The sequence below is a fragment of the Mytilus trossulus genome, chromosome 11 (assembly GCF_036588685.1).
Source record: "Mytilus trossulus isolate FHL-02 chromosome 11, PNRI_Mtr1.1.1.hap1, whole genome shotgun sequence".
In the NCBI taxonomy this organism is placed as follows: Eukaryota; Metazoa; Mollusca; class Bivalvia; order Mytilida; family Mytilidae; genus Mytilus; species Mytilus trossulus.
In genome coordinates, this window is record NC_086383.1 from 20,202,132 (window position 1) to 20,225,212 (window position 23,081).

At 31.9% G+C, this 23,081-nt stretch overlaps 1 protein-coding gene across 1 annotated transcript; it reads right to left on the reverse strand.

Annotated features, from left to right (window-relative positions):
• Positions 1–279: 279 nt before the first annotated feature.
• On the reverse strand, positions 280–22,621 carry LOC134689819 (glucose dehydrogenase [FAD, quinone]-like). The gene is made up of 4 exons (XM_063549784.1): positions 22,445–22,621; positions 2,900–3,074; positions 1,750–1,975; positions 280–580 (listed from the first exon to the last, which is right to left on the reverse strand). Exons 1-4 carry the CDS (start codon positions 22,619–22,621, stop codon positions 445–447), a joined length of 714 nt encoding a protein of 237 aa, XP_063405854.1. The 3' UTR covers positions 280–444.
• Between the last annotated feature and the right edge of the window lie 460 nt (positions 22,622–23,081).

Consider the following 23,081-nt stretch of genomic DNA (forward strand, 5'->3'; position numbering starts at 1 on the left):
TTTACTACTGTTGTCTTTATTTAAGAAGTAGTCTTATTATCTAAATAAACTAACCGACGACAGATATCTCATACTATATTTGCTTTCGAATTTGAGACAACATTTTATATCTTTGCAGCAATGTCCATTCAAAACAACACATCAGAGCTTAAAAAAAATCAAGAAAAAAATAAAATAAACTAGAGAAAACACATCTTTCAATTCGCTGTTTTATTTCATACTCGAATGGAATCTGGGTAATATTGTTAATGTGGTACACCAAACGTTGTGATTGTTTTAAAATTCTAATCAATGAAAATTCAGCAAATGACATCACGGTATTTCATTTGGTGCTCAAACATTCAGATTACCCTTAGTCCCTTAGATGCCGACAAATGAACTAACTCGACCGTAAATAATAAGTCATATCATGTTAAGTACACATTTGTCAGTGATTGTCATATTTTAATATTTTGTTCCACATTTGATCATATCAGCTGCCTTTTCTGCAATCATCAAGGTTGGTGAATACGTATTACCGGATATAACATTGCGCATGACAGATGCATCGACTACCCTCAGATTTTTTATACCATATACCCTGAAAAATAATAATCATCTTTAAACAACAAGAATAAAATAACGCTTATTCGATTAGTGTATACATTGTTTGTACTTATATTCAAATAATAGCTGACTATGTTAAATAGACTTTGTTCATTGTTGAAGGCCGAACGTTGATCAATAGTTTTTATCGTACCAAATCTTAATTTTATATCCTCAGTAGTGGTTTGAATTTAAGGAACATGCTATTTATTATGTGAACCATTCAAAGGATACTCTTAACACACGACGGCGGAAACAATTACATTAGTTTATTAGTTAAAGTGAATGTATTAAGCGTACATAAAATAACAGTATTGAAACGATTGACATGTTGAAACTCCTAAGATTGAATTGTGCACAAATATTCTCACTTCTGCATTGTAACGTTACTTTGGTAAACAACATTAGGCAAATTCGAATGAATACGACAAATTGACAGTTTAGGTTTACCATGGTTGCACATCAGTTTTATGTTACTGTGGATTCATTTATTTTCGTTGATACCAATTTTCGTGGATTGAGGAAAACCTATATATTCGTGGATATTTAATTTCGTGGTTTTGGCGAAATCTGCATACAAGCCTATAGGAAATTTGGCATTCGTTGAACATTTAATTTCGTGGTTCGTTTGTTCCCACGAAATCCACGAAAATTGGTATCCAACGAATAATAATGAATCCACAGTATTATGCGTTTGTTATTTATATTTTCCTCCGGTGTTTTTTTGTTTTTATTTTACAGTTTATTCCTTGATCTTTGTAGTGTTAAATAAAAATAACATATTGCTTTTCCGGTTTACCATTCATCTATATTTTTAAAAACAAGCGAGGTATAAACGCAGAAATGTTTAGAACTAGGTTAACAACAAAGAGAACGCAGCAAAAAAGAATAATTGTTGATATTTCACCTTGAGTTCATATTTAAAATTGTAGTGTTAGAAAATACACTCTGGAAAGAATTGATATAACGAGAACCAAGGCTGCGTGTTGAAGACCGTACCTTGACCTATAATGGTTAACTTTTATAGATTGTTACTTGGATGGACAGTTTACTCATTGGCACTCATACCACATCTTTCTTTGTCTTTGAACCCGTAGTGAGTTTAAACATCTAAAAAGGACGTTAACTAACACATCAGAAATTTTAACAATATGTTGATAATACCTTAATGTAGGATCTACAACTGCAGTTGGATCTCTTCTTGAACCCATTCTACACGTACTTGTGGGATGAAGTCCCGAGACCACAAAATGTTGAATGATGCATCTCCAGTAGGCGTCCGTATTAAATTCTATTTCCCCACAGTGACCTTCCATATCGTATCTTATTAGTTTTACACGAAGGCTCTTCCATGACGAAGTCTTTTCAAGTTTCTGTGTCCAACGAATCACTATAATTTATAATACTGGAGTTATCGAACGTACTTTATTTTAAAAAATGTGGAATTTTGAAGTAGTGTATTACATTAAAGATTAAATGTTAGTAGATTTAATGACTTAAAACTTTTGTTCCATTGCCTGGTAATAAAGGTATTCAAAGTCCTTCCAATAAACTTTATAGCAAACAACACACTGTACTTATTGATATCATAACGTCTTAGTTTCAATCATATTGATCTAGATTAATCCAGCATGAAAGTAGAATGGTAATATAAGTTGGTTAAGGTGACTGGTACGTCTGCATCAAAATCCCTAGAATTTTTAAAACAAATCGTCAAAAAGAAGTTTTTAAGATGGGTTTTTTTCAAAAATAATAATAAAAAGTGTGAATCGCCCTACTCATGGATTCGTATTGAGTCAGTAGCGAACGATAGTACTTATAGTGTCAACCTTATATATGCCTTTCTGAAAAGATATAACATCTGAATAAATTCAACCAAGGACTTCAATTGTAATATAATTCATGTTATTAATCAACAATTATTGCCTGAACACTTTAGAATTAGGAATTTCTAATCATGAGCTGTGCAAGGATGCTGTTTTTGACCTTCGAAAAGCTGAACATAACAATATTGGCGTGAAACTGAAAAACCATAAATGTACTCGTTATCGAATAACTCATCACTACTTATATCAGAAATATACATTAATTGATTTTTTTTTTTTGGTTTTGTGAACAATATACGACTTTGTATATCAGTCTTATTAATTTTATATAAACAGTAAAAGAAGAGGGGAGATTTCACACGGACAGTCAAGCTCATAGATCGAAAACAAACTGACAACGCCATGGCTAAAATAAAAAAGATCCTTTAATAATTTCCAATTATCTCAATTTTTTTCATATAAAACGATTTTCTTATTTTTCTACTTACTTTTTAACAACATTTCTATGTCATATGGATCTTCTAAAAATCTTGGGTCCAGTAGAGGTTGCTTTAAAGGGTTAGATGATTCCAGTCGTATATATCCTTTGCTTTTTGGATGCAACAAAAATAGAGCAACATCAAATGAACTGTCAGTGGTTCGCTTCAAAAGTTCTTGTTTTACCTGGGAATGATAAATGTGGTTTTTTTTCATTTTATGTGATACATTACACTACAGGGAGATAACTCTTTAAAAATCAGCTAAACAATTTTTACGTTGTGTTTTAAAGACAATATAAATACCGGATTTGTAATCACATAAGCAACACGACGGGTGCCACGTGTGAGCAGGATCTGCATATCCTTCCTGAGCACCTGAGATCACCTCTAGTTTTTGGTGGGGTTCGTGTTGTTTATTCTTTAGTTTTCTATGTTGTGTCATGTGTACTATTGTTTTTCTGTTTGTCTTTTTCATTTTTAGCCATGGCGTTGTCAGTTTGATTTAGATTTATGAGTTTGACTATCCCTTTGGTATCTTTCGTCCCTCTTTAAAGCTTCTCCATGATCAAAATAATTGTCTGTCAAACTGGTATATAACCAGTGTAATTATTCTGATTAAATGGTTGATTCAAATTATTTGATTTTTTTATATTTTTGTCAAAGGGTCAAAGTAAGTACCTTTTCAAAATTTTAAGAAAATTAAACGAGCCAAATTAATTTTGGTCAAGGTGTTTGGAACCACCTGTATTGTCAATATAGTAAATCAATAACACCTATTACCTTTTCAAAACATAAATAAAGTCATCATATATATACCAAGATTGAAATTTTGTTATTGTGCCAGATGATGCGCATATGGTCCAAAGACTCAGTAGTGTAAAAAGTTAAACGACGAATAAATAATGAAGTTGGAGAGCATTGAGCATCGTAAAACCGTGTATGAGGTATCTCATTATTAGTTATATGAATCTGTATATGACATCAATATATAATTTACACACATGAACATTACAACCAACCAAATTATTATGTCATGCAAGGTTAAAGGGAGTGTTTGGCGTCAGCAAACATTTAAACACCACCACATTCTGAATATGTATAGATTAAGTCAGGTATATTTTTTTTAGATAGAATTGGCTTATATAGTTATCAAAAGTACCAGGATCATAATTTTATACGCCAGACGCGCGTTTCGTCTACATAAGACTCATCAGTGACGCTCAGATCAAAATGGTTAAAAAGCCAAACAAATACAAAGTTGAAGAGCATTGAGGACCCAAAATTCCAAAAAGTTGTGCCAAATACGGCTAAGGTAATCTACTCCTGGGGTAAGAAAATCCTTATATTTTGCCAAATGAAGATTTTCTAAGCTTTTTTCAAAAATATAAACGTATGGGTCACCGTATCATATTCTAAGATATGAGTCGTTTAAAATTGCCTAAATTTGGTTATATTGTTCATGAAAAAAAACATATGTTAAAAAAACTATGAGATATGACTTTGAAATACGTTATAGATAATGCATACCGAGGGGTGTTATACGACAAGAAAAACCTTAAAATATGCTTTATCTGACTTATATACCGTAAAAAAATATTAATTTATAAAGATTTGTAAAATTTAGTATCCTTTTTTACCGACAACACTAAAGTGGGATATTCCTTTCTAATGCGTTAAGGTTTTAATACGACCTGCGGCTCATTTAAAATGTGAAATAAAACTCACTTAATAATTTAGATATAAAACTTTTAAAAATTGTTATCCATACACAATACAAAATATAACTGTAACTGCATGCAGTAAGACACAAATGTATTGTTACCATCCGATAACGGTGTATGACAAATACAAGACACATTGTAAGTTATTTATTGTACCAATTAGCTTATGGAAAAGGGGGAGGGAATATGTTTTTTTTTTCTATTTGTTATGTTATTTCTATCGCGGAAAAGTTGTTATTTATTTAACTATTTAACTTGAATCGAATGAAAAATTCAGAAAGATTGTCTTTCGAATAGCAATACATTTTATAAAAAGATAATCAGAATAAAATTATATACCCTCCGCACCCGACCCTCTTGTGAGTTACGTTAATGTTATTCAATAGAATATAAGATTTTTTTATTAGTTGATCATTTGATAGAGTAAAAGGTATACACACATTTTAAAAAGATAAGAACTGACACGAAGACGAATATAAATACATGTAGGTCACAGTATGATTTCCTATTCAGTGTATTTCGTGCTGAACATGCATGAAATATTTGCCACTGGACGTAAAGCAAGCAACCAAAAATCAATCAATCTATTCTGTTTGACTCAGTAAGATTTTCAAAAATGTTAGATCTGGATTTATTTTATGAAAGTCTACATTAAAATTCATCTGACATATATGATAATGTTTCTTTATTATAGCGATAAATCAACAAAACTTCAAGTTATTTGTTTCTAAAATTAAATTGCGGGACTACAATGACTGTTTCTTTTACATCTATCATCGGTTGAACTTCAGAAAATAAATTTCCAAATCGGCAACAAAAAACTAATAGACGAATAAAATTTTGAAGTAAATTATAGATTGCATGTTTATCAAGGAAAATAATGACCTTACACAGGTCATTATTTTATGCCTTGGAACATATACCAATGAAACATGGTATCGTCCGGGTTGATTCTGAAAAAGAATGACCTGCCGTTCTGAAAGAAAATAACTCAATATAGGTAAATAAATTGTGAGGAGATAGGATTTGTAATATGTTTTAGAAAAAAATAGAAGAAAAAGAAGTGTCACCGGACTTGTTTTCTTGCTTCAAATTAAAATAAACAATTTCCTATCAGTCCAGTCCAGTGTATGCTTTTGTTTTAATTAAGAAATAGTCGCTGTAATTCGCATTAACCGCAAAGTGTAAAATACCCCTTAAACAGCTTAAAATGATTCTAAAGACACAAAATCACAAAAAATTAATGAACTCAGAGGAAAATTCAAATAGAAAAGTCCCTACCTGAATGGCAAAATCAAAAGCACAAACACGTCAAATGATTGGACAACTTTCATATTCCTGACTTGGTACAGACATTATAATTAGAATTGGTGTATTGAACCTTGTTTTATAGCTGGCTAAACATCTCATAAGTATGACAGTCGAAAAAAAATTATCAATCCTTATACTGTTTTAAAGGTGTGCAATACAGGCATCAACTCGTTAAAAGAGAGGGGAGGCAGAAGATACCCGAGGAACAGTTTTGATCCCTCATTAAAATTTTGATGAAAATGTGCATAAAGGATATGTATTACCTGATTGAATCAAATATGTAAAAAAACAATATACCATCATGTGCTACTTACTTGGTAAATTGAGGTTGAAATATCAGATATTTCCTCAAAATTGGGATTTGAGGATAAATTTTTCCTTTCAACAGAAGTACATAACTTTTTTTGTTTTAAAAAAGAAACACAAGCTATTTTTGTTAAATAATTTATAATTTCTGTTTTATATAAATGTTTTAAAAATTTGTACATTTTATTTTAACAAAAAAACTCATATTTATCAAATGTTCATGAATAAGACAAACACGTTTTTACTGTATATTTATGAAATAAGTAGGTTCAGTAAGACCCCTTTTGCTCCAAAAATATAGCATTTTTACAATATTATGAAAATGTAATCTTTTAGCTATTTACTGGATAGTAGAATGCTTCTGCTATTTAAATGTGGACTGTTTTAGACAATACAAAGAACATATATCGGGTACTAGCTATAGCATAATTAAGTCATGCTAAATCACAGATGATATCGTATATGTTCCTTCTGTCGTTACTACACTACCCTTCCCTGATCACGAATGTGACTTACAGAATTCTATTTTTACTAAATTTGTAATAATATAAGCAACACGACGGATGCCACATGTGGAACAGGATTTGCTTACACATCCAGAGCACCTTAGATCACCCCTAATGTTTATTGTGGTTCGTGTTACTAATAGTTTAGTCTGTAGTTGTTTATGTTGTGTCTTGTGTACAAGAAAATCATGATAGGTAATGCAATCACGGGAATATCGTATCGATTGTGAGATATATACGCCGTATGCAGGTGCTGCTGGAATTTTGCTACTCAGAAATGGAAAGTTCACAATTGGAAGCTGAAATCATCTTTTTTGTCTTAAAGTTTTGTTTTGAATCGACCCTCATTGTCAATTTCAAGATGTAAGTCAAGATATGAGGCCAACTTAACTGTATATGTTGTATCCTTTATCTCTAGGTCCATAGGATAGATGCGATCGACATAGTCACCAAATTTTGAATTAATTAATGAAAGAACATCATCTATATAGCGGAACGTAGAGTTAAAGGATATTGCTAACTTCTTATCTTTCTTCCTGTATGCCGTCACCCTCATAATAATAAAGAAACAAGTCGACAAAAAGAGGGGAACAATTCGTTCCCATAAGAATGCCGATAGTCTGTTGACAAACACGTCCTCTGAACGTAACAAATATGTTTTCAATCAAGAAATTAGGCATCTATATCAAGATGCCTGATTATGTCAGTTTCTAATAAATTTTTGTTTGAATCAGAGTGATCCTTTAAAAGTAGGATTTGTCCCTTCCGAAGACGAGATACTTGTATCTTCGTTGGCCATTATTTTTTATCAAACAAAGCAATAACAACTCATTCAATTTGTCTTTATTATGGAATGTGGAATACTTGTATAAAGTGTAGAAAAGTCAAATGTTTTAATACTTTTACAAGATGAAAGAGAGTTAGATTGTATGTTTTCTGAAAGATCTTTGGTATCCACATCTGATCACACCACCTCTAGAATCGGCAGTTTCACAATAACTATGAAGTCCGTCTTTGATTGCTGATAAAATAGATGTAAATATTTTAGAAAGAGGTTTCGTGGAGCACTTGGAAGACCCAGCAATATACCACTGTTTGTAAGGACAATTATGAAGTTTAGGTATCCAATACAGTGAAGGTAGATCTAGTGCATCATCTTTGGTTGAAATTCCAAAGAAACATAGAACAGACCTATGATTATCCACGATTTCCTCTTTGGTAAGCGTCGTAAGGGTACATGTTGGGTTTCCAAGTGAATTGTCAATACCTAATTGGTTTATCAAGCAGTTAATGTAATGAGTTTTATACACAGAAACGATATTGTTTTGGGCTTTATCTGCGGGGACAACAACATATTTGTCATGAAGGCAGGATAACTGTTTTGCCACAAAAGGGTCTTTTAAGATTGACGTAGCATGGGCATTGATAGACCCATTCAGTTTCTTAATTCTGATTTGATTTGTATCAACGACCTCGTTGCCTTAATCCATTCCGAAAGAGTGTCTACGTTTTTCTTCTCACGCTTCGCCCATTTCCTTGCACCATCCTTGACTGAATCCATCAAAATTTAAAAGATGTATTTCCAATTGATGGATTTTGGCTCACGATTTTATTTACCTTTCGATAACACATTTTGTAGGGAAGTGTTATTATCAGCGTTGAGGTCATCGATAATAACGTCGTCAATATTGAGATCCTTCAAAACGTGTTTGTAATTGAACATTTTAGTTTCAACAGTTTTGGTATAGGTATAAGAAATGAATGGTACAGACTGGTTTTTGAAATAAGGAGGTATTTTCGATTGAACAATATCTTATTTATGATGAAGGATATTGCCTAAATGGACGCCATTGAGATCTTTGTTGGCAAAGGAAAGATTAAGGAAAGATATTTTCTCTTTTTCATCTTTTCCGATGAGGACTGGCTTGAAAAGTCTTTGACTTGCACTATCCGAAATTATAGCTGTAAGTTTGTATTGGTTTGAATGAGGGTTTGTAACATTGGTTTCCAAACAGTAATTGAACAGAAAATTAGGTTTTGAAAGGGGTAATGAATAAAGTTTCATGAGAATGTGATGAAAATCTAACGGCTTTTGAATAAATGGCAGCAAGTTATTAATAGAGACGTCATGCAAAGTAGATGATGTATAAGGACGATAACCATGACTGCGTCTACGTCGAAGAGTAGAGTTGAAAATATTCATTACATTCACCGAGCTACACGAAGGACTAGATATAATACCTATACCATCAATTTTGTCATTGCAACCATATGGTGACATATTCCAGTAGCACAATATTATATCTTGTATATAAGAAGTGTCGCCTCTCCCGAGTGTTAACGCAGTCTAGTGTCCCCTCTAAAGTTAAGAAAAAAGTAAAATCACAAAAAAAATGAACTCAGAGGAAAATCAATACGGAAAGTCCATAATCACATGGCAAAATCAAATAACAAAGAAAGTATATTCATATTTTTTAAATCCGATGCGTCGTTTGTATAATTATAATAACGACTTGTTTGACAGTTGCATATAGTGCCTCAATATAACAAGTGATTAAACAATTAAATTATGTTTGACAAGCGCCTGTTAATTTGTCACTGTCTATTTGACATTCATTCAATACCCTCATTATGCATAATACTTTAAAAACAACATCGCAATATAGACTATGAGAATGTTTCATTTATTTAATAAGCAAGGTAGTAAAAAATATTCATGTTTATCGCAAACCATATAGAGATATATGTTTCATGTCTTCCGCTTATGAATATTACATTTCATGAAACAAAATATTGAGTATGTATGCCCTCCTCCTTCAATCATAAATAAACGTTAAATCAAACAATTTCTTTACAGTTATAGGGAATGAGGTTATAAAGTAAAGTATAACAAACACAGAATATGACATTGTGAATCTGTACAAAAATTGTAACAACATAAGTATAACGTAATGTATTACATAACTTTAAACTATGTTCAGCATATAATAGATAGGTGGAAATGTTCTAAATTTACATATTTTAAAAGTAAATTACATAACAATAAAATTGTCACATACCAGTATGAAACATAAACTCTTAGCCTAAAATGGGGTCACATAATGCCTAAGCTAATGTAGAGTAAAAGATTATAATAATCCAAGAAGAGGAAAATATTTAAAACAAATATTAATAAAATATAAACATAACCAAGCTTCTATGTGAAGATATGCATTAATATCCTGAAACAATCAAAATGAGAACATGATTTTTTTTTTACTAAGTTCAAAAAAGGAGATGATGGGGAAGGAGGAAGGGAAAATCGGAACAAAAATATCTTATTGATTACACACAGTATCGATCCTCTATCTGTCTGAATAATTGATTACGAAATATCCAATTATAGCTGACTAACCAAAACACTTTATCGTGTCTTGACATAAAAGGCTCTTCAAAGGGTATATAGAATTGAAAACTATATAAAAAGTAAAAACACAAAAATACTAAACTCCGAGGAAAATTCAAAAAGGAAAAGCAAAATCAAAAGTACAAACACATCAAACGAATAGATAACAACTGTCATGTTCCTGACTTGGTACAGGCATTTTCTAATGTAGAAAATGGTGAATTGAACCTGGTTTTATAGCTAGCTAAACCTCTCACTTTTATGACAGTCGCATCAAATTCCATTACATTGTCAACGACGAATGAACAAAACAAACATACTCAAGGGATAAAAATGTCAAAAATAGGGATACAGCAGTCAATAATGTGTTATCATCTTAATATCACTGTAAAAACAACAAATGTAACGAAGAAACACAAAAAGGCATACACCAAATTTTGTTAATCTCATTTATAAAAAGATTTCAATTGTCAAGATTAAACCAGGCATTTAAATAACTTGCCTTAATGCTTTCCTCCTTCAATCCACAACAAACGCTAAACTAAACAATATCTTTAGAGTTATGAGGAATTAAGGTATAACAGTAAAGTATAACAAAAACAGATAATGATATTGGGAAATTTTACAAAAAGTAAAATTGTCAAAACATAAAATATAACGTTAAGTATTATTAAATAAATCTATTTTTATATTTCCTTTTTTTTTCTTATCTCATTTTAAAAATACAATAAAAAAATCTATTGATTAGAATTAATATGTATGTTAAACAATTGAAAGATATCTTATTTCTATGATGCTACCTGTTTATTAGATTATGCAAAAGCGAATAAAGTTATATGTACCCTTGTAGATCACATGCATTCACGCTGTTTGTATTCTGAATTTTGTCATAACTAAAAAAAAAAAATTGTTCGTAATGTTTGTGGATTATAAGTTTCTTTTCATCGTGTTCCTTCTTTGATTGATAACCTTTCATCTTTTGTCTTCAGTTAATTTCAGTATCAAACTCCGTTTATACATGTTTACCATACTAGCAGAAAGATGTAACCAAACATTAAACTATATGTTGTCATTTATATACAATTTGCACGAACTAATGATCAATGTTCTTGTCAAATACGTTAACCTACTTTTATTCAATCAACCAGACAATTCTTAAATCATGTCACAGTTTAACAAAAAATCCATAAATGATATCAGATAAATAAATTTGTACACAAGATGCGTGTTTTATGTACATAAGACTCATCGTATAATGATCTTATTTATTACCTGGAAACCAATTCATACGTGATGCATCTTCAAGTCTGTGTTTTATATAGAGCAATATGTTAATTAGGAACTCATAAATATTTACAAATATACATAAATGTTTTTAATGCATTTCGTCAAATGACATATAAATCAATTCATGTGTTAACGACATTGTTTCGCATTCTTTGATTTTACGATAGAAGTAATTAAAGCGTATTATGATCAGTAGTTTAACCGATTTGTGCATTTAAATTGACATTTACTAGCATTATAGTAGAAGAAGCTTAGTTTAAAACATTATGATATGAGGTACTTCACAACCTTATTATAGGATACACCTGAAATAAATACATAGGATTCAGAAATAATCAAAGTATTTTAAACACATTTATATATTTCATGAAACATAGATATTGTAATTCATTCTCTTCAACACATATAAGAATGAAAAGGTTAAAAGTATTATAGAAAAAAGAATAAACATGAAATTTTGTAATGCATACAGTTCGTTCTTATGTGGTATTTTAACACCACTATCCCAAGGGGAGGGTTAGGATCCTGCTAACATGTTTAACCCCGCCACCTTCTGTATGTATTTGCCTATCCCAAATCAGGAGCCTGTAATTCATAAATTCAGCAGTTAGTTTTCTAGTTTGAACTGTTTTACATTTGTCATTTCGGGGCCCTTTATAGCTGACTATGCGGTGTTGGCTTTACTCATTGTCAGAGGCCGTACGGTGACCTACAGTTGTTAATTTCTGTTTCATTTGGTCGCTTTTTGTCTCTGTGGCATTCACACCACATCTTCTTTTTTTTATAAGTATGAGAAGATGGGGTTTCTTTTTTATTATGGAACAGAATATGATTGAAACGTTTGCCTGTTTGTTTACTCACATACAAGTGAGAGATTAAGCTAGCTATAACAGGTTTAATCCTCCATGTTCTGCATACGAAAATGCATATACCAGGTCAGGAATATGACAGTTGTTATCGATTCGTTTAATGTGTTTGAGCTTTTGATTTTGCCATTTGCTTAGGGACATTCCCTTAAGAATTTTTCTTCGGATTTCGGAATTTTTGTGATTTTACATTTTTTAATGTATTTCTGCATTAAACCAATCACAAAGCTATTTGTCTCGTCTGTGAGTAATGTTGAGCCCAAAAGCAAAATGTAGATGTCATTGAGCAGGAAGGACTGAAACAGAAGCTCATAATTCACGGCTTTATTCGGTGCATATTGGACAAGATAACAGGAAGTGAGATTTGTTTCGAAATCACATAGGACTGTTCGGGGAGTCTTGTAATTTAATGACCTCGTATTCATTCTTCAGCAAGCATGCAGAATTTTCTCTAGGCGAAAACCTACATAGTGATAAATTGGGACCTCACTATATGGAGTGCAAATTCATTGTTTTATGATAGAAATTTACTTTTTCTAATGTTTTAACTAAATGTATTATGTAGCCTTGCATTTGCCGATTTAAAATAGTCTGAGAGAGAGAAAAAAGGGTATGTGTGATGATTTGTATAACATAAGTTCATTTTCTTGTGTAATTGAGATGAGTAAAATTGAGAAAGGAAATGGGGAATATGAGACAACAACCCGACCATAGAAGAACAGACAACAGCAGAATGTACTTGTTTTGAGTTTTGTTTTATCCAAAGTTTTATGAAAAAAAAATAATCAATTGTTGCATTGTCTATCAGATAATTTTTCCCATTGCGTTTGATTATACACTTTGATGTTAGCATACGTTTATTGCCCCCGTCTAAATTAAGGTAATAAGATTCAAATTATAAAAATCATTTACGAAGTCTTCATATAAATTAATTAGCCAACAAAAGTTGGGTTTTGTCAAGAGTAAACCTATGAAGAACATTTTTCATTTTCATCATTATATTTTTCTTTATTTTCGTCAAAATCGTTTCGGGCTTTGTACATTTACATGAAGAATTAAGACTGATTTTCAAAAAAAATCACCAACATCTGACATGTCAGTTAATCTTATCAAACTGTGAGAGTTATTCTGTTGGACCAGGCCTTACGGTCATAAAACTTTCGAGCATGATTTTTGTACTCAGACTCGAAAATCAACCAATCAAATTGCTGGATTTCATGTTTCGAGCATGATTTTTGTGCTCAGAGCACTGAGCAAAGTTTTATGCCTTCAAGGCCAGAATTTAGCTCTCTATGCCTATATTTACAAAAAGTAAAAATGAAATAATCAATAAACGAAGTAGGTTCACATTTATAATAATTATCTTTTGTACATTTGAGCCTGCTCGTTTCATCGTTTAGGGATTTATGTATATGCCTTGATTAGTAAACCTATAGACCAATATGATAATGCCAATGTATAAGACAAAAATATGAATGATCAATAACTTGAAGCAGATAAAATTAATGTGTGCGAACTTTGTGTCTAGTGAGTAAAGCCCATCTCTCACACAGTATAATTCATGAGTTATGTTTCATCTGGTCGCAAATAGATTTATTTAGAGCAGTCCCATATCAAATTGATATCAATTCAGGTATTTTTTAATAATATTATAAATAAAAAACATAAAAATCTGCCGGAAACAAAAAATCAATAACTATATAAAAAATGAATTAAACAAAATCAAAGGACGCACATTGATGGAATAAATCATTTAAATAGTCTGGAGAAATAATTATTCACAAATATAAATTGGTGATGAATAGTATGATTCTAAAAAGATTTAAATGAAGACGTGTCATGTCATATTTGTTTTAGGTATGATTGATTGAATGCTTGATTGATTGTTAAACCGCTGACATGTCATGATCTTGTTTTCACATTTTACAATAAAGTAACGCATACAAATATTATCCATTTGTACAGTTTACTTCAAGTGATTAATACGGCTTTTCTACGATACAGAAAGCACATAGAAATCAACATTAAAGGATTGCATACAGGATTTTGTTCTATTTTGTATGTCTTCAATGCCGCATGGAATTAACCAATTTAAACAAAAAGAATTTTCGGAGTCATGTTAAACAACTATATTTACTTGTTCAAGCTTAAGTAGCATTTTTTACTATCAAGCCTTATATTATTAGTTTCAAATTCAAAACGTTTACTTAGTCACGTGATAGTTAAACGATCATGGTAAGTATTCGCGTAAAAATAAACAAGACTGAATGTAATTTACACATCATTGACAACACCTTTAATGATATTTATCAGATATTTGTACATTTTGGAATGGAAAATAGAAGAACAATAAACAAAAAAAGAATAAGAAAAGAACAAGAAACAAATAAAGAATTAGAAAATAAAAGAACAATTAGAAAAGAAAAAGAAAAAAAAACAATGTAACACTAGTTGACATAAACACATATCAGGGTATTTCATACGTTTAAAATTATAAGACTTATTAATTCAATGATAAACTACACAGATTCTTGGGTCCCTTGAGGGATAATGATATGACTATAAAAATAATTCATATGACCCTTTTGATAGCATAGATAAAATTGCGAATGGAAACGGGGAATGTATCAAAGGGACAACAACCCGACCAAAGAGCAGAAAACCTCCGAAGACCACCAATGGGTCTTTAACACAGCGAGAAAATCTTGCACCCGCAGGCGGGTTTCACTCAGTCCCTTATACAAGTCATAAAATGTAAACATTTTCAGCTAAAATGGACGCCAATCTAAACTCCAAAATATATAAATGAACCAAAATTTTAAAACAGCAAATAAGAGTAACAAAGGTCAGAGGTTCCTGACTAGGGAAAGGCTCAAAAATGTAAAAAGAAGTCGGAGTCCATTGTTAGATAAGGTAACAGAAGAAACTTGCAAAATGACAATGATAAACATAAATAAACAAAGAACTAAAATCAGTTACTGACATTCCAGCTCCAGACCTCATTTAAACTGATTAAAAGATTATGTCTACATCATATGAAAATCAAGAACAACACCTCCTGTTAGGGTTTTTTTTACGTATTAAAACCATCATAAAATGTACGAGAATAACATAACCAATAACATGCCAATAACTGGTTTTAGAATAAACGTTCCGACGCAATGACCCTACTAGTGAATCGAAATTAATTCCAAAAATGCCATTTTTAGTGACTTGACAACAGTATCGTAACTATATCCCTCCTGAATAAGAATATTTAAAGGTTTGCTTTAAAGGTGAATGATGACGTGTTTGTGCTTTGTACAGAATATTACCATAATAGATGGAATGGAAGTACCTGAACGTATAAGATAATGATATATATTTACGAATGGTGTCCTTGTACTGTTGATTAAATTTAGTAAATGTTTTGACCAGTTAGTGATATCGAAAACACTTGTGTTATCTCTATTTCAGTAATACTGAGATTTATTTTGTTAAAATCAAATACCTTGTTACATACAAAAGCGAATCGTACAAGTTGGGATTTATAAAAAAAAACATAAGATGGTGACAATGGAACGTCGCCATCTAAAATGGGTAATTAACAATTGGAATTTTAAAATCATCTCTTTTATTGTAAATTTTAGTATTAAGCTTCCTGTTAAAGATATAGATGATCTTGGAGAGGACAGTGTTAATTATAAGTATTAGTTTTATCTAAATTCAGTTCAGTATGATAAATCTGTTCAGTGTACATACTGAATTCGTCATTATTCAGAGCCAATATATCTTCCAATAAACTAAAACTGTAATTTTTTTTGTACCAGATGTTGTTCTAGTAGATTTTTGCTGATTTTAGTCATAAATCGTAAAAAAACAGAAATAGGTCCGTAATAAGTAGTGCACAGTAAGCCCTCATTGGAAATGCGATTCAGATGAATTTCTTTCTTGAAATATATACAATTGCATTATTACGAACAGTTAAATGTTATCAATTTGAACAAGTGGTCACGAGAGGTTTGATTGCTTTTGACGGAGAACATGTATAACAAACAAAAGCTCCAAGGCAAATTTATAAAAAAAAGTAGAGAAAAACTGACGAAGTAAAACTCTATCAAGACTTTCCTCTTAATACTGCCGCTGCTGAATCGGCGTATATCATAACTTTTGGATGTGTTTACTCGCGCCTATTAAGTTTTCTTATCATGTTTTGACATAGTGATCTTTGAGCTTAACAAAATAATTTATCTCGTATGTTCATCAACTGATTTGCTCTGATTTTGAGAGTCGCCGATAACAAATTCGTTGTCAATTGATTCGAACGTTTCTATAACCAACTAGAACAACAACAAGAAAATATCTTTTCAGGAAAACACATATAAAGAACAATATTGAATGTCGCCATATTGGCCTTTTAAACTTTTTTTAAATTTTTTAACAGAGTTTTACTGATGCGTTTTGTGTATACTAAGCAAACGTTCTCGTAACGACTTTGAACACTGGTATCTATGACGAGTTTATGTTAACGCCATATGTTTTATAATATTATATTCCACAATTGTCTTTTGAACTCGACTTTGAAATAAGCGGTCATCTCAGTACTAGAATATATGACAAACAAGACGGTTTTAATTTTGAAATTATCAATTTCCTCCACCTTAGTAGCAATATACCAACTTCACATGCATATGGCATATACATTTCCAAACTTATCCGATACTCAAGTGCTTGCAGCTGCTACTCATATTTTGTCTCAGCGCAAGGTTAATGAACCAGGGTTATGTCAAAAAACGTCTCGTATTTTTTTCTAAAACAGTTCACTGGAAGATACCAAGACCTTGTTGATAAATATTCTGTATCAACCTCACAAATAATACACGATGGTCTTGAAGTATAGTTCTAGTTACTGACGTTGTTTATCATCTTGGTTACGTGTTGTGGTGTTTTTTAATTTGTCATTGTAAATTATTACTTTTACTGTTAAGTGTATTTTTTGGTAATATCCATTTGACGTGGCTCGGTACTTATACATCCCGACATTGTGTTATAACGGTATTGTGCAAGGTAAATTTTTGTATTCTTGTCTTAGGTGTTTGCTTATGTGCTTTGTCTTTATGCCTTTTTATTTTCTCTGTGATGGCATATTTTCTTTGTTTTAATAGTGATTAAGATTATCACACAATGTTGACTGCTGTGCTCCTATTTTTGACATTTTCACCTTATATGTTTGTTTTTTTGTTCACACATTTTTGTCAATATAATGGAATGAAATGCGACTGTCATACAAGTGAGAGGATAAGCTAACTGTACAAGCAGGTTTAATCCACCATTTTCTATATAAGAAAATGACTGTACCAAATCAGGAAGATGACAGTTGTTATTCATTCGTTTGATGTGTTTGAGCTTTTGATTTTGCTATTTCATTAGGGACATTCCGTTTTGAATTTTCCTCGGAATTCCGTTAAAATAGATTGGGCCTAACTTTTTTATTTTATTTTGGTTTTTATTGACCTCATTTTTCATAATTGTTTTGGTCTTGCAATAATTAATCCATTGTCACTGATTAAAACTGTGTAGAATAAAAGCGCATCAGGAGGAATGAATTATAGCCTTGTATCTGTGAATAGTTTTCATAGATCTGCCTCCAGTCTACAACAAGGGATAGTTTTATGCGCTAGATGGCTTGTGCACGTCCTGTTTCACATGTTGCATCCTTAAAAAATACAAGAACGTTGAACAGTGTAATATAAGATGTCACAATCGAGAAATCTAGGACCGGAGTGAAGCTACGATATGGTTATCCGGGTTTTTCAAACTATGATAGCATCTGTTAAAATTTTGATGGGATGACGTTGTTTTCTTCTTATAGTTGATGTGTTTCCCTCGGTTTTAGTTTGTTACCCGATTTGTTTTCTTTCAATCGATTTATGACTTTTGAACAGTGGTATACTACTGTTGCCTTTTTTAATTAACTAGTGGTAACCTTTGTTCGATAGATTCCTAGTAAGTAGCAACCATTTGTCACAAAATTCATGATAGGAAAATGTAGAATATCGAATAAACTGAGAAATATTGACTCAATATATTTGAGTTTTGCTACATTGAAATTAAAGTTCGCAATTGGTGAACTGAAATCATTTATCGTATCGTTGTTTAGTTACGTTCTCGACTGATCCTGATTTGGAATTTCTAGTTGAAAGTCAAAATATCAGGCACACTTATCTGCTTTGATGGTGTTCATTATTTAAAGTTTGATAAGATAGATGTGTTGAACAACGTCTTCAGACTTTGACTTATTTATCTGTTAACCAAAATGTGAAATTGAAAAATGGTATTACCTTGATTTAATTTCATTCTTACAGATACACATGCGATACTTCTGGCTTTATATGAATCTAGGATCGATTAGGTAAAAGGAAGAGTACAGCTCGAACCCAATGAATGATGATGATCTTTTGTAAAACACGTTTTCCTAATGTAACAAATATGTTTTCAATAGCATGAAAAACAAACATCTTGGTGATGACAGTGGATAAGAATGTCAACCATTAAAATCTTGCGAAACTAGACAACTTTAGTCATTCGATTTGTCGACAAAAAAAATCTTTCACCATCTTTAAATTTCGAATGAAGACTTATAGTGTTAGGAAAAAAATGGAAAGACCAAACAAAAAAGAGACTTAGAGTGTATGCACTCTTAAAGATCCGTGAAATTGATCATGATTTCCTGTCTAGCAAGGTCGCGGAAGGACACATTATGGTCTCCAATTGAAACGAAAACATCATGTTTACCCCCCAACTAATCTATTTAATGTTATATACATGCAAAACCATTTGTTCTGCTAACTTGACTGCGGGCACAACAACATATTTGTCACGGAGGTAGAACAGTGCTCCCATACACTGGACTATTTTCATATAAATGTAAGATGCGAAGACCAATAAATAGTTGTTAATTCTTATTACATAAAAAAAACTCATGACCATGATATGTTTCGGAATAGTTTCTACGTTCTTCAACGTTATTCTTGATTGAGTTGCCTCGGTAATTCTAAGAAGTGAATTCAATTTATGGATGTAGGATTACAGTATTTAAGCCCATCTGTTACCTTAGAGAAATAGGGTGACAATATACAGGTCACCTGTGGCCAGCCAGATTATATATGAAAGGGGAATGTGCACATCTGCAACCAGATCATTTAGACAGGAAAGTTGACAATATTATTATGATGCAACACATGTGTATAGCTTAATTTTAGTGCACAAAGAGGTGTCGTTTATGAAATAGCATAAGAGATGATAGAAATCTTTAAAGAAAAGACGCGTTTTCAATTTGACTTTTTTGTGGTGATCTTAATTAATATTATTGATACCTTCATTTTCAAAGAAAAGTTCAATATTTAGCATCGAGCATCAGTGAAGATACATTTATTATAAAAATGCGTATTTGCTGCAGTAAATTAGTAACTTTGATGTTATTACTCCACTTGGTCAGTGCCTCTACCGACGCATTGTAAGTCCCTTATATCAAGCCCATTTGTCAGTACTTTGGTACTGGAATGAACATACGAATTTCGCACAAAAGAGAGGATGACTTCCTAATACATCTGAATATGAAAATCAAAAGATGTTGTATAAACTAAATTTTTGGAATGTTGGATGTGTACTCATTGATATTTTGGTCTTAAATAGATGGTTTTGGTTTTTAGTTAATGGCTTTGAACCAGCTTTCAGTAATTGTGAGTACTCTCGAATCTGCGCTTTGTGTCCAAGTGTTTGTGTTGGTTTTTGTGCTCTGTTTCGATTTAATGGGAATTTTCAACTATTTTTTATTTTGTTCTTGTTTTTGGCTATTTTACACCACTGTACCAGGTTAGGGAATGGATGTTTGGCTTCTTTTAAACATATTGTACCGCACTGCATACTCTATGTGTCTATCCAAGTCAGTAGTGTGCACTATTAAACCCATTTTTTACGAAATTGTCATTCTGATTTTGATTTTTACATCATCAAAGAAGTCTAAACAATCATTTATTTAGTCATGTTCAGTCTTTCAGTCGATATTCAGCCTTATGTTTTTTAATATATTGTCTAGTACTGTTCAGACACTGTGTTGGCAGTCAATTCAGTACTATTCAGTTGACTTGTTTTAGACAATTCAGTATAGTGTTAATGTATGCAGGCACCTTAAAATTAGTGAACGGTCTAAACATAGACTGAATGAATCTTTAATGACTGCAACATGTGCTAGCGAAGTTTCTGAACAATATTAAATTGACTGCAGTGGATAAATATGAAAATTGACTGAAGACTAAATTTTACATGATGATGTTTCACTCAGTCTTTTGAGAGCTTTTCATATCAAAATGACGGTGTGTATTCGGCTTTGGTGTACTAGTGCTGTAACGCAGTGTTTTTTGTGTTTCAGTATATCATATTTGTTTATCTTTTATTGTTCTGTGTAGAAATCGGGCCGTAAGTTTTTCTCATTTGATATGGTCACATTTGTCGTCTCTGGGCGTTTTATAGCTTACTTACTTAGCAGTATGGGTTTCGCGCAATGTTGAAGGTCATTTTTTTACCTAGAGTGGTAGACTTTTACGTCATTTGGTCTATGGAGAAGATTTCAAGACGTTAAGCGTTTGCCTTTATATTCAAACGGTGTCTGTACAAAAAAAAAGCAAATCATTCCCATCATAACAAACAGAGAACAACATGATTCTGTAAAATGTCATAAGTTTTAGAAAGAATGTCCGTGCATTAAGAGACAACTAATTTGACGATAAAGTCATGTTTTGACGGAGACAAAGTTATGCGACAATTTACTTAATAATCTATATCAATATTAAGATATGAAGAATATTGAAAATTAATCAATATTCATACCTGTAACACTATTGTGTGTGTCATGTTTTTGTTAAAACATTCAGTGCAGAATACAGTCGTTGGATGGTTTAAACTTCATACATCATTACCCCGTACCCCTAACATCATTACATCATATACCATAACACCTTTTATCATACATCACAACACCATTAATCATTTCACCATAATTATATCATCAAACTGACATCATATATACATTAAAACACTTTTCATTCACATCATTACACCACACATCATTCACCATAACATCATACACAATTACATCACACGTCATACACATTTCATCATACACCATACATCATTATCCCGTTCATCATTACACCATACATCATACAACATTTTATCATTACCTAATACACCATTCATCATTACGCCGTTCATCATAACACCATACATCATTACCCCGTTCATTATTACACCATACATCAATCACCATTTCGTCATACACCATACATCATTACCCCATTTATCATTACCCAATACCTCATACACCATTTTATCATTACCCCATTCATCATTACCCCATTCATCATTACTCAATACCTCATACACCATTTTATCATTACACCATACACCATACGTCAATACCCCGTTCATCATTACCCAATACATAATAAATCCTTTTATCATGGCACCATACACCATACATCATTACCACGTTCATTATTATACCATATATCATACCCCATTTCATCATACACCATAAATCATTACCCAGTTCATCATTACCCAATACATAATACATCCTTTTATCATCGCACCATACACCATACATCATTACCACGTTCATTATTACACCATACATCATACACCATTTCGTCATACACCATACATCATACACCATTTTATCATACAACTTAGATAATTACCCGATTTATCATTACCAAATACCTCATACCACATTTTATCATTACCCCATACATCATACATCATTACCTCGTTCATCAATACACCATACATCATACACCATTTCATCATACACCATACATCATTACCCGATTCATCATTACCTCATACACCATTTTATCATTACCCCATACACCATACATCATTACCCCGTTTATCATTACACCATACATCATTACCCCGTTTATCATTACACCATACATCATACACCATTTCATCATACACCATACATCTATACCCCATTCATCATTACACAATACCTCATACACCATTTTACCATTACTCCATACACCATAAATCATTACCCCGTTCATCATTACACAATACCTTATTTTATCATTTCATCATTACACCAGAAACTATACACCACTACCATGTTCATCATTATATCATACATCACACATCCTTTCACCATTACGCCATACATCATTACCCCGTTCATCATTACAGCATACATCATTACCCTGTTCATCTTTACACCATACATCATACATCATTTCATCGTTACCCCATTCATCATTACTCAATACCTCATACACCATTTTATCATTACACCATACACCATACGTCATTACCCCGTTCATCATTACCCAATACATAATAAATCCTTTTATCATGGCACCATACACCATACATCATTACCACGTTCATTATTATACCATATATCATACACCATTTCATCATACACCATAAATCATTATCCGGTTCATCATTTCCCAATACATAAAACATCATTTTATCATCGCACCATACACCATACATCATTACCACGTTCATTATTACACCATACATCATACACCATTTCGTCATACACCATACATCATACACCATTTTATCATACACCTTAGATAATTACCCGATTTATCATTACCAAATACCTCATACCCCATTTTATCATTACCCCATACACCATACATCATTACCCGATTCATCATTACCCAATACCTCATACACCATTTTATCATTACCCCATACACCATACATCATTACCCCGTTTATCATAACCCCATACACCATACATCATTACCCCGT

Excerpts from the sequence above, each read along its gene's own strand:
- LOC134689819 (XM_063549784.1), bottom strand. The coding sequence starts at position 22,621 with ATGACGTATGGTGTATGGTGTAATGATAAAATGGTGTATGAGGTATTG. Across the intron at positions 1,976-2,899 it reads CATAGAAATGTTGTTAAAAA|TGATTCGTTGGACACAGAAA; the intron begins GTAAGTAGAAAA and ends TATAAATTATAG. Across the intron at positions 581-1,749 it reads GTTGTAGATCCTACATTAAG|GGTATATGGTATAAAAAATC; the intron begins GTATTATCAACA and ends ATTATTTTTCAG.